At 42.1% G+C, this 12575-nt stretch overlaps 1 protein-coding gene across 9 annotated transcripts in view; it reads right to left on the bottom strand.

Moving 5' to 3' along the window:
- SLC10A7 (solute carrier family 10 member 7) overlaps window positions 1-12575 on the bottom strand; it is a 318026-nt gene that overhangs the window by 70934 nt on the left and 234517 nt on the right. For all 9 annotated transcript variants that reach the window (XR_009730249.1, XR_009730248.1, XM_061384061.1 and 6 more), the window contains one exon: window positions 7819-7854. Coding sequence is in view for 7 of the 9 variants with exons in the window: in XM_061384061.1 (XP_061240045.1) it covers window positions 7819-7854 (36 nt within the window). In the remaining 2 variants the exon portion in view is untranslated. The remainder of the gene's footprint in view (window positions 1-7818; window positions 7855-12575) is intronic.

The raw sequence follows: 12575 nt of genomic DNA, 5'->3' as shown, positions 1-12575 counted from the left end.
CCACAGCCAGGCATTATTTTGAGCACAGGGTCACAGCAGTGACCAAAACATCAAGCCTCTCCTATCTTGAGATGCTTTGCTCTCCTTAGGGAAGAGAGGTAATAAACACATTACCTGGGGATTAAGATGTTACAGGATAGTAAGTGCTAAGAGCAACAGTAAAGCATGGTGGGTGGGGAGGGAGTGAGGGATGTAATAATATGATATATTCTTTCACATGAAGTAGTGAGGAAAGACCTCTCTTCTAAAATGACATTTGACCAGAGACCTGATGAAAGTGAGGGAGGGAGCCTTGGGGGTGGATTTCTGGGAGCGGGGAAGTGGGGAGATTTAGGCTGAGCCAATGCCAAGTGTAGAGATTGTGAGGATGGTCCCTGGGGCTGCTGGGCCATCGCATTGCATCTGTGCATCCCATTCTCTCTCCCACATGACTATTTCATGTCCTCTTCTTTGTCATCAAATCTCCACCCCCTCCTTGCCTTTTCTTATCTCCTACCCCTAACCTTATTTGCCACTCTACTGAGAAAATAGAGCCAGAGGAGAACTTAACAAGCTTTTACACTTGCATCCACCAATTTGGAGAAGGCAATGGCACCCCACTCCAGCACTCTTGCCTGGAAAATCCCATGGATGGAGGAGACTGGTAGGCTGCCATCTATGGGGTCACTAACAGTCGGGCAAGACTGAGAGACTTCACTTTCACTTTCAAGCATTGGAGAAGGAAATGGCAACCCACTCCAGTGTTCTTGCCTGGAGAATCCCAGGGACGGGGGAGCCTGGTGGACTGCCGTCTATGGGGTTGCAAAGAGTCAGACACGACTGAAGCGACTTAGCAGCAGCAGCAGCTGCTCATATCTCCTGGTTTCCCTCTCATTACGCTGATGAACTAATTGTGCTTAAGAGGCCATACTCCCTCTACACACTAGAACTCATTCCCCTTCTCCTACTTGTGGACAGGGATCCATGAATTATCCCCTCTTTTTTTTCTGTATCAATTTTTCCTTCTTTAACTGGATTAATCTATCAATACAAATGAACCTCTCAACACATATATGCTAATAATTTTCCCAATTTCAAAAAGAATCCTCTCTGGATCCTTCACTAACTTTGTTGCTGTCCTATTTTCTGCACACTTTAGAGCAAAATGAATTCTGTCTTTAACTTTTTTTTTTCTTCATCCATTCTTGAACCTATGTCAATCAGGCTTTCACCTCCACAACTCTGCTGAAATAGGTCTTATTAAGGTTGCCAGGGGCCTCCATCTTATTAAAAATCAATCGCCAGTTGAACTTTATTTTATCTGAAGTATTACTAGCATTTGAAGTAGTTGGCCCCTTTCTCCCTTCTGAAACACATTCGCTGCTAGATTTTTAGGACCCTGGCATCTTTTGGTGTTCTTCCTAAGCAAACTGGATATCCTTGGTCTTCTTTGCAGACCTCCTAACATTAGAATGCCCCAAATGCAGTCTGCTGATACTTTCTCTCTCTAGTCTTTTTTAGTGATCTCATCCAATCTAACGCAAAATCCATTTCTGTGCTGACATTTCCCACATGTGTATCTCTAGTCTAGACTTTCCTCCTGAATTCCAGACACATAGCCAACTGCTTACTTGACTTCCCTCCTTAGATGTCTGAAAGGCATCTCAATCCAGACATGTCCAAGGCTGAATTTGTTCAACCCTATAATCTTCCCTATCTTCAGTTCAGTTCAGTTGCTCAGTCGTGTCCGACTCTTTGCGACCCCATGAACTGCAGCATGCCAGGCCTCCCTGTCCATCACCAACTCCCAGAGTTCACTCAGACTCACGTCCATCGAGTCAGTGATGCCATCCAGCCATCTCATCCTCTGTCGTCCCCTTCTCTTCCTGCCCCCAATCCCTCCCAGCATCAGAGTCTTTTCCAAAGAGTCAACTCTTCGCATGAGGTGGCCAAAGTACTGGAGTTTCAGCTTTAGCATCATTCCTTCCAAAGAAATCCCAGGGCTGATCTCCTTCAGAATGGACTGGTTGGATCTCCTTGCAGTCCAAGGGACTCTCAAGAGTCTTCTCCAACACCACAGTTCAAAAGCATCAATTCTTCGGCACTCAGCCTTCCTCACAGTCCAACTCTCACATCCATACATGACCACAGGAAAAACCATAGCCTTGACTAGACGGACCTTTGTTGGCAAAGTTATGTCTCTGCTTTTGAATATGCTATCTAGGTTGGTCATAACTTTCCTTCCAAGGAGTAAGCGTCTTTTAATTTCATGGCTGCAGTCACCATCTTCAGTGATTTTGGAGCCCCCCAAAATAAAGTCTGACACTGTTTCCACTGTTTCCCCATCTATTTTCCTATCTTAATCAATGGCAATTCCATAGTTCCAGTTGCACAGGGGTATAGTTACCCTTGATTCATATCTTTTCCTCATGATTTTTATTCAATCTCTAAGTTCTTTCTAGAAAATAAAAAACTACTTTCTACCAGATTTTTTCAACTACCCCAAGTTAACATCCTCTCTTGTACTAGCTTTCTAACTGGGTCTTCCTGTCTCCACCATGATCCCCTTAACAATCTACTCAACCCAGCATCCAGAATCACCATTTTAAAGAGAATGTCAAAACATGCCATTCCCTTGATCAAAACTCTTTCCATGGTCTCCGGCCTCTCTTGAATAACAATTCAAAGGCCTTATGAGGGATTTTAAGGTCCTCTCTCATTTGGCCTCTACTACACCTCTGACCTCACCTCCATGTACTTACCACCTTGCTCACTCCATTCCAGGCACACTGGCCTCCCTACTGTTTCCTAGACACCAGGCACACTCTCAGGACCTCTGCACTTGCTGTTCCTTCCACCTGAAACATTCTACCACCAGAAAACCCACTCTGTTATCTCCTGTAGGTCTTTGCTCAGTGAGTCTAACCATGACCAGCCAGTTTAAAATAGCAAACACCAACCCACTCCCCTTACTTACTTTATTTTTTCTTTAGCACCCACCTTATACAATATATTATTACTTATTTGTTGGTTCTTTCTTTCCACTAGTATATATTCTAGTAGTAAGAAGTAGTAGTAGGGTTTGGTCATGTCTGACTCTGTGCGACCCCAAGGACTGTAGCCCCCAAGGCTTCTCTGTCTGTGGGATTCTCCAGGCAAGAATACTGGAGTGGGTTGCTATTTCATGCTCCAGGGAATCTGGATGACCCAAGGATAAAACCTGTGTCTCTTAGGTTTCCAGTATTGGAAGGAGGGTTCTTTACCACTAGCACCACCTGGCAAACCCAGTATGTATCCTCTATTAGAGCAAAGATATATCTGTTTTGCTCATTGCTATATCCTTGGCACCCAGGAAAGTGTCTGGTATATTGGAAGAACTCAATACATGCTACTGAATGAGTGATGAATAAGTTTAAGTAGCTTTTTGGAGGAACTGGGTTATAAAAGAGGGCACAGAAGTGGAGTGCACACAGGAGACAGTGAAATTTAATTTTTGAGATGTGTAGTCCTTTAGAATGCTTACATGCACATAGAAATGATCCAGTGGAGACAGGAACCTTAACGACACCAGAGAATGAGGAAGTCTGTGCAGCTCCTGTTGTCAAGCAGGAAAAGGGATGCCACAAGTGGAGGGAGTAGCCTTAGATGGGAGCCAAGATCATGTATCCACAGAAAGAGGAGAGAAGGTGAAGAATATAGACACAAATAGATGGGATCTTATACACTTATCTGATTGCTTTTGACTTCTTCATCAGTTAATTTCCTTTCTGCATCAGTTGAGATGAAAAAAGAAAAAAAGAGGCAATGGAGATTTGAGAAGGTGTGAAATGATTCTCTAGAGAGTGGGAACGTCTGTTGATGAGGGGAAGGGAGTAGGACTACCAGGCTCATTTACAATTAGGTGTCATGAATTTCCAATGAGACCGTCAGCATGAGAGTGGGTGCTGCAGTGTGTTCCGGTATAAGTACAAAAACGGTGTAGAGATGGGTTTAAGCAGACTTGGCACTGGCCAGGCAAACAGGAAGCTCTAAGAGATGAGCAAGGCTGTTGATGGATGTACCAAAGTACTTACAGTGATGAACCATGAGATCCAAGCTTGGTCAGACGGGATGTGAGGATAAGAGGGTGAGGTAGGGTGGATTTGCTAGAAGCATTGTGGAGGTGATAAGGTAAATAAACTGGCCCTTCTGGCAAGTCTGAAGAATTCTTAACTTGTGGAATAAGTTACAAAGATAGGAGATGTCAGTAGGAGAAGATGTTTGAAAATGGGATTATGGAAGGACGCTGTTATTGGAATAAGCCAAGGGTCTGACTGCAGAGATGACTGGCTGAGATTAAATGGAAGGCAATCTAATTGGAGAAGGGGTCAAGAATTTCGAGGCCAAGGTATTGGAAAGGTCAACCACGTGAATACTGAAAACACCAAGAGTCAATCCAAGTGTATTGTTAAAAGGACAATGGAAAGGTGCAAACGTTTTTCTGGACTCTTAGAGCATGACCTAGCATTCCACTGACAATTACAAGCAGCAGCAGCAGGTAATATAGGTGTATGGCATTACCTTTTAAGGTAACAGGGGATTTTATGGAGAAGGCATGAGAAGTGATCTGGAATTGGTAATGAGGTGCAAGAAAGACACCTTGTCCCCTTTAAGGCTCAGTAATATGAAATGTGCCAGCAGCAGAAACATGAATCAGAAGACAGCATTCAATTGGAGCAAGGTAGTAACAGGAACACTCTGAGAAGATGTTGAGAATACAGACAACTGAGATTCAATCAGCGAAAATGGCTTTTACTAGCTACTGTGCCTGACTATCTGGAAATTCCCATTTTTAAGATATTATAACAAAAAGACAATTCAATTTTCACGGGCTGTACTTTGACTTTTGTTAACAAAATACCACAAACTGGGGGAATTAAAAAAACAGAAATGTATTGCTTCACAGTTGTGGAAACTGTAGGTCTGAAATCAAGCAAGACTGTGATCCCTCTTAAATCCCTAGAGAATTTTTCCTTGTCCCTTCTAGCTTCTGATGTTTGCTGGCAACCCCTGGTGCTCCTTGGCTTGCAGATGCATCACTCTACTCTCTGCCTCCATCATGACACGGCATTCCCCCTGTGGGTCTCTGACTCGTCTCCTTTAAGGACACCAGTCATGTTGGCTTCCCTGGTGGCTCAGAGGGTAAAGCATCTGCCTGCAATGTGGCAGACCTGGGTTCAATCCCTGGGTCAGGAAGATCCCCTGGAAAAGGAAATGGCAACCCACTCCAGTACTCTTGCCTGGAAAATTCCACAGATGGAGGAGACTGGTAGGCTACAGTCCATGGGATCACAAACAGTCAGACACGACTGAGCAACTTCACTGGTTCACTGGTCATGTTGGATTAAGGACCCACCCTATGCCAGTTTGACATCATCTTAACTAATTACAACTGCAACACCCCTATTTCAAATAAGGTCACATTCTGATGCACCAGAGATTAGAGGGGCTTCCCAGGCGGTACTGGTGGTAAAGAAACCACCTGTCAATGCAAGAGACATAAGGATGCTGGTTTGATCCCTGGGTCAGGAAGGGCCCCTGGAGGTAGGCATGGCAACTCACTCCAGTATTCTTGCCTGGGAAATCCCATGGACAGAGGAGCCTGGTGAGCTACAGTCCATAGGGACCCAAAGAGTCAGACACAACTTAGCAACTTAACACACACACACACACACACACATACATACACACACACAAGGATTAGAACTTCAACCTATCTTTCAGGGAAACACAACATATCATTTGGGTTAACCACAGCAGAACTGTTGATAAAAAACACTACATTTTTAATGAAATGTAAGTCACTCAGATTTTTGTCCTATGCAGTAAGTGAAGCCTGGTCACTCAAGTGTTCAAGCAATTCCCATTGTTTGTAAAAATGCACACCAACCTAAACAGATAAAAAGTGTTATATACTGTGTATGCGATTTTAAGTGATATAATGTAGAAGTAGCCATTGAGGCCGTATGATGGTGCCATTGAACCCAGTGGAACAGCCCAGTTAGCTCAAAAGGGAGGCATTAGACTTTTGAGTTGAGGGTCTTGGGGTCTCTTTCACTATTCTTGTAGCTCGATGATTTAAAAATGTTGAACCAACTAAAGCTCACAAGTCTATGGGTCTAAGAGTGGGGCAAACTTGCAATAGCGTGACACCATTAATACTAACCAGCTGGGCAGGTCTTGCTCTAGCATGGCAATAAGTAGAAAAGGGAGAACGGTACTCACTTGGTTCTTTGGTCACAAGTTGAAACAGTGTCTAAAAAGACTCCAGGCTCTGAGATACTCAAAAGTGCTACCTAGGTCTCAGCCCCACAGCTGTGACTGTGATCGTTCTCAAAGGGTTGTGGAGTAAGAGATGCTACTCTTCAGCAATGGAGAAAACCTAGGCTACATACCCATACTACTGAGAAAACCTAGGCTACATACCACTGGACATTCTGTATATGCCCAGCTCTACACTACTTCTCTGGCTCACTGCCACTGGGGACCCCAGGCTGGCCTGCATCCTGTGGCCACTGAGGGCTGTTCCTGGGAAATTATTGTCCCAGGTCCTGGAAAAAACACTGAGGGATGATCCTAGCTCTCACATTTAGTGAGCAGGTAGATACATACCAAGTCTTTTCTTCCCAATGAATGCAAATAACATTCACTTCAGTTTCAGTGTAACTCATGGCAGATTCTGAACTGGTGATTCTAAATAAATGAGGTCTGTTATGCTGTGGGAAGTGATCTGATTATTGACACTCCTTACCTTCTAAGGATAGAGGTGGCATTTCAAATGGCATGGTAAAGCTGAGGATTATTACTAGCAGGTAATGTCTTTCATGAAAGATGCAAAATCCAACTGTTTAGTAAGGCATCTTTTCCTCTCCACTTCCCACACAGCTTGTAAGAAATGAAGTCCCTCACTCTATTACTTTAATTGAATTCCAACTTGGGTAATTACACTATAATTAAATAAATTTTCCCCACAGTTTTAATTCACTGACACATAGTGCTAGTCAAACAGCTACATTTCACTTCTAGAAACGCATCCCCACTCTACTTCAGTGATGAGTGGAGTGATTTATATTTGGGAGATGTTGTGTATGAAAAATGCACAGTTCATAAAATATTTTAGGTATCATTCATGATTACATATGCTTTTCTCAGCATGAGATAACATTAATTTCATTATAATCTCTCATCTAATTTCTCATATGCTTAGTGCCAAAAAAGAAATAAGCTAGGTAATTAGCATTTCTTATTTTCAGAACAAGTTTTGCTACTGGTGTACCAGTAGCTTATATTAGTTTTTCTTTTCCTAAAGCACATCCCTGCGAGCAGACTGGGGTAGGTGTTACTGTTTCCCATTCTACAGATGAAAAAATCGAGGCAGTGTTCCCCAGAGTGAGGAAGCCTTTTCCTATTCATACCAGCACTCGGAACTATAATTAAGCTTTGACTCTTCCCTGGACCAAGGCTCTTTCTATCAACCTAGATCATTAGTAATCACTTTAGTCTTACTAATGTGAAAATAAAGTGCAGCACATTTTTGACCTATGTCACAGGGTGCTAATTTGTAATAATTAATGATTTAGCCAGGAGTCAGAGGCCTTATAAATGGGTCCTGCTGCTGTCCGTGGTCATGAGACTACAGAGATTCTGACTTTGTACAGCTCACCCAGAACAGCAGTTCAAAATACGATGCCAAGTGGTGTAAAAAGATTTCAATTTCAGTTTTTTTCCCTAAATATCTTTCTTAAAGGATTGTAGATGGCTTTTAATGAAAGATATTAAAAACAATATCAAAATACTCACAAAAAGCAGCAGTAGCAGGGGTGTGACCACGATGCCCTGAAAGAAATAAAAGAGAATGATGATCATCTATCGGCCTGGAGAGCAGGATATTTTCTTTGCCATTTTAAACCTTGATGCACAGAAATGCTTATCCTTCTCATTTCTGTTTAATAAAATCTAGGAGATAAAGAAGAGGGAGCCCCACTCTTGGCTCTCCTGACCACAAGGCCTTAGCATCTCATATCTCATATCATTTAAAATACAACTACCAATCTTCCTTCAACTTGTCTTCCCTTTTTCAAGCCTAAGTTCCCTTCCATGTTGCATATGCATCACTTGGGTGAAAGCTGGCAAGCTTTCTCACTCCAAGGCTTTCAACTCTAACTTGGATAAAGTGCCCCCTTTCAAGAGGAGACAGGTGGTTTAGTCCCAGTTGGGGTTCTCTCCTGAGCAAAGACCACGTCAGCTGTGATGAATGAGATGTCGTGATTTTGTAATGTGAACTGATCTCCCCGAGGAAACGAGCTGAGATCTCAAAACTCATTTCACTTGATTAGACTCCATGTCTCCATGGTGGAAGGCAAGTCTTTCATCTAATTCAGCCACCGAGGACCACCTCGGTCCCTCTGTCTCCCCGAGGCAGGAAGGAGCAAAAGATTTGTTTTCTTCGATGACAGGGAACAGTTTGAGGCTGTTGTTGATGAGGCAGGATACAAGCTTTTAGGTTTCTTAAAGGTAAATCTTTAAAACTAGGTGTTTGAGTTGGGAGTTAACATGACAGGTCTCGGTTTTCGAGCAGCAACCGATGATTTGCAACCTTAGTTGTTCCTTTATCTCTCAACATTTTATTATGATTTATAGAAGAAAAAGCATTTCATCCTTTTATTAATGAAGTCTACTTGGACCTTTAAAATTCCAAAGAGTCTGTGAGTCTGTGTGTGTGAGTGTGTGAGAGAGAGACAGAGACAGACAATACTGTGACCAGGATCCAGTTTGGGGACCTCTTCATTACTTTTGGGAAAAAGGCCTTTTGGTATTACTATATGGAAGCCCTTTTGTCATTACAGTAACTAAACTCTTTTGACTGTGGCCCAAAGGAACGGCTTACCTTATATGAACATTGCTATCATAACTTTCTTAGGCATATACACATGTGAATATCCACACACCGACTTGCTTTATTGTTAAATAATAGAATAAATGCTTCTTTATTGTGCAAACTCTTGCAATTGGCGATAGGGAATACTGCATTTTAAGTGCTATATTTTAAAATCTATTTATTAAAACATGTATTGTGACTTCTCAGCTCCATCGGTGTCTAGGAAGCAAGTTCTCATCAGCACCATTTAGAAGGGTGTCATGTACAAAATACTGGAGAAGGAAATGGTAACCCACTCCAGTGTTCTTGCCTGGAGAATCCCAGGGATGGGGGAGCCTGGTGGGCTGCCGTCTATAGGGTCACACAGAGTCGGACACGACTGAAGCGACTTAGCAGCAGCAGCAGCAGCAGTATGTACACAATGCCAAAACAATTTTTAAGAGCTACTGTCCTTCAATGACATGGAATCTATTCAGGCTCTAGGAATAATTCTGAACTTTGCAAGGCCATGTGGAAATGGAAATATCTGGTTATTTTAGTCTATGTGGGAGCCATCTGATTTCAAGTCAATTTGTTTAAATGTTTATTGAACGTCCACTTATACATGCCAGGCATGGTTCCAATTAATTAGAAGAATTAATGAAAACTGATTCGGCAGAAAGGGGGTTAGGGTATTCCAGGAAGAGTGAAGGACCCTTGCAAAACTCTAAAAACTTGAGCAGGGAGGGAAGAAAAGTATCAAGTGGAGGAATTCAGAGACCAGATCATCAAAGGTCTTGGGGGCCAGGAGAGGGAGCTTCAAGTTGATCCTTTTAACACTGGCAAACTATTGAAGAACTTAAGGGAGGGAGGTGGTGTAATGAGTTAGTAAATAATTTGGTATATGGAGAATGGATTTGACTTTACTTATTAACTGAGCCAGTTTTACCCTTGTTATCTATCAGTTCACCTAAATTTAGGTAAAAGAAAATAGAAACTTATGTTAATGTTAATTATGGAATTTCAATAGCACTAATGATGTTTTTGAGAAACAGTATGATATCTATGATAGGATAAAAACGCCCCCCACTCCCCGACCCAAGAAGAAGGCTGAGCCTTGTCACCACCCTGGAGACATCTGTCTTGTGTTAGAGGAGTAGAAGTTACACTGGTGTCGTCTAACACGGGGGCACCGAGGTTCTTCCTGGTGTCCTTTCATTTTCTTTGCAATAATGGACTAGTAATAGTATTTGTAATACTATCAGTACTATTAATGGTATTTTGCTTCAGTACTTTTATGCATATTTTAAAATTTGACCTTCCTCTATTGATGGGGTTGGGTTCATAACAGCCCCACTTTATGGATGAGGAGAAGACCCTTCAGTGTCCCTTGGACTGCAAGGAGATCAAACCAGTCAATCCTACAGGAAATCACCTCTGAATATTCATTGGAAGGACTGATGCTGAAGCTGAAGCTCCAATACTCTGGCCACCTGATGCAAAGAACTGACTCATTGGAAAAGACCCTGATGCTGGGAAAGATTGAAGGCAGGAGGAGAAGGGGATGACAGAGGATGAGATGGTTGGATGGCATCACCGACTCAATGGACATGAGTTTGAGCGAGCTCTGAGAGTTGGTGATGGGCAGGGAAGCCTGGCGTGCTGCAGTCCATGGGGTTGTAAAGAGTCGGACACAACTTAGCAACTGAACAACAACAACAATGACAGTGGATGAAGAAACTGAGGTTCAGAATAACCAAGCAACTGGCCCCAAGCCACACAGCAAATTAAATGGCAAAGACTGGACTAGAGCCTGTTGTCCAGCTCCAAACCCTGAACTGACTCTACTATAGCACTGTTCTCTGAGTCGCAGATTAACAAACAATACAGTTTCCTACAGGTTTCTGCTGCGACATATATGTAGTAATTAGTTGAGGTTTGATCTTGGCCTCCATTGATTACCAATTCTTAGAAATGGCCTCATTCTGGAAGGCAGAGCACTATTATCTGCAGATTTTCCTGCTTGAATATTTCAAGTATATGGTCACTAATACACAATAGCTCTTACAAGGACTTCAGATATATGTTCCTAAGATGTGAAAAAATTTTCTAGCGAATAGAATGAATCTTATAATTCTGCATTCAGAATTCCTCATTATTTTCTCAAGAATGGCTGTTCACGTTCATTAGCTGTTACACCATGCTGAAATTTGTTTTTCAGTTGTATTAGGCAATGAGTCAGCCATGGTGCCATTAATTCTGACAACAACAGTAATTTTACATTTTGGTGAAGTTGTTCTAATTCTTTTCTTTTTTTTTTTTAGCCACGCTGTGCTAGCATGTGGGATCTTACACTCCCCAAGCAGGGATCAAAGCCGCACCCTCCGAAGTGGAAGCACAGAGACTTTAACCACTGGATCACCAGGGAAGTCCCACTGTTCCAATTAGTATAAAACAAAATCGCTGATATTTATGGAATAGTTGTACCAGATGAAGCACTAAGAAGTTTATGTATGTTATCTTATGGAACCCTCACAACAATCCTATGAAGCAGGTACTAAGCTTCTCTGGTGGTTCAGTGGTAAAGAATCGCTCGCTAATGCAGGAGATGCAGGTTTGATCTCTGGGTCTGGAAGATCTCCTGGAGAAGGAAATGGCAACCCACTCCAGTATTCTTGCCTGGGAAATCCCACAGACAGAGGAGCCTGGGAGGCTACAGTCCATGGGGTCGCAAAGAGTCAGACATAACTTAGTGACTGAACAACAGCTAGGGAAGAAAACTGAGCCTCAGAGACACTGAGTGAAATAGGAAAAGGCAATGTCAGGCACTGAATCTCTGACTCCAAATTGGCCTGACTCCAAAGCCTGCGATCCTGAATGCTATAAATAAAACCTTTGCAGTCTTACACTATTTCCCTGGGTTTATATTTTAAGAATAAATTTGAAAGGAGCTTCAAACTCAGTATGTCTTTTTAATGACATGAAACAAATCGAGATATAAGCCTTTGTGTGACATGGCTGATATATATATATTTTTAAGTTTGGATTTTGCAAATATCAATGGTGAAAAGGGTAAACTAAAAAGTTTAAACTGTGAATGTAACCATCATTAGAAGCTGGAAAATCAAATAAACATGCTCTTTTCTCTCGAATATATCTGATTCCTTCTCTTTTCTCTTTCCCAAGTAAATCCTATACAGATGGATAAAGCAAAGAGGTGGTGAATGGGCCACTTCTAGCAAAAGATTGTGCCCATCTCTTTGCAGAGTCAAGGTCAAACATAGTTTTAGCATCCTTGCAATTGAGATGGTGTGCTTAGTGGTGTGCTAAGCTTTCTTTTTGCAACACCTGAAGAAGTCAAGTCACAAAGCGACTGACTTTGTCTCTGAAAAACCTTTAGAAAATCCATTTACACCTCTGATGTGAATGAAAGGGTGAATATATTTCAATGACTTCAGTGGAAAGGAGAGAAAAAACAAAAAACCAAAACACTGTCAAACCTGAGACATTGAGATTGAGCCACATTAAAATACAAGCCAACCCCCCTACCTCTGCAAATAACAACAAAAACAACACCACTGTGACTACACTTCTCTCAGGAGTAAGACTTGCACAAAAGGCAAAACTGAAGTAAATTCTCATTTTTTGAAAGTATGAAAAATTATCAAAAGGCTTTGTGGCAACAACTATCATGATCACA

The sequence above is a fragment of the Bos javanicus genome, chromosome 17, assembly GCF_032452875.1.
Source record: "Bos javanicus breed banteng chromosome 17, ARS-OSU_banteng_1.0, whole genome shotgun sequence".
Taxonomy (NCBI): domain Eukaryota; kingdom Metazoa; phylum Chordata; class Mammalia; order Artiodactyla; family Bovidae; genus Bos; species Bos javanicus.
The sequence above is the reverse complement of the archived record's forward strand: the minus strand, read 5'-3'. Positions and strand labels throughout refer to the sequence as shown.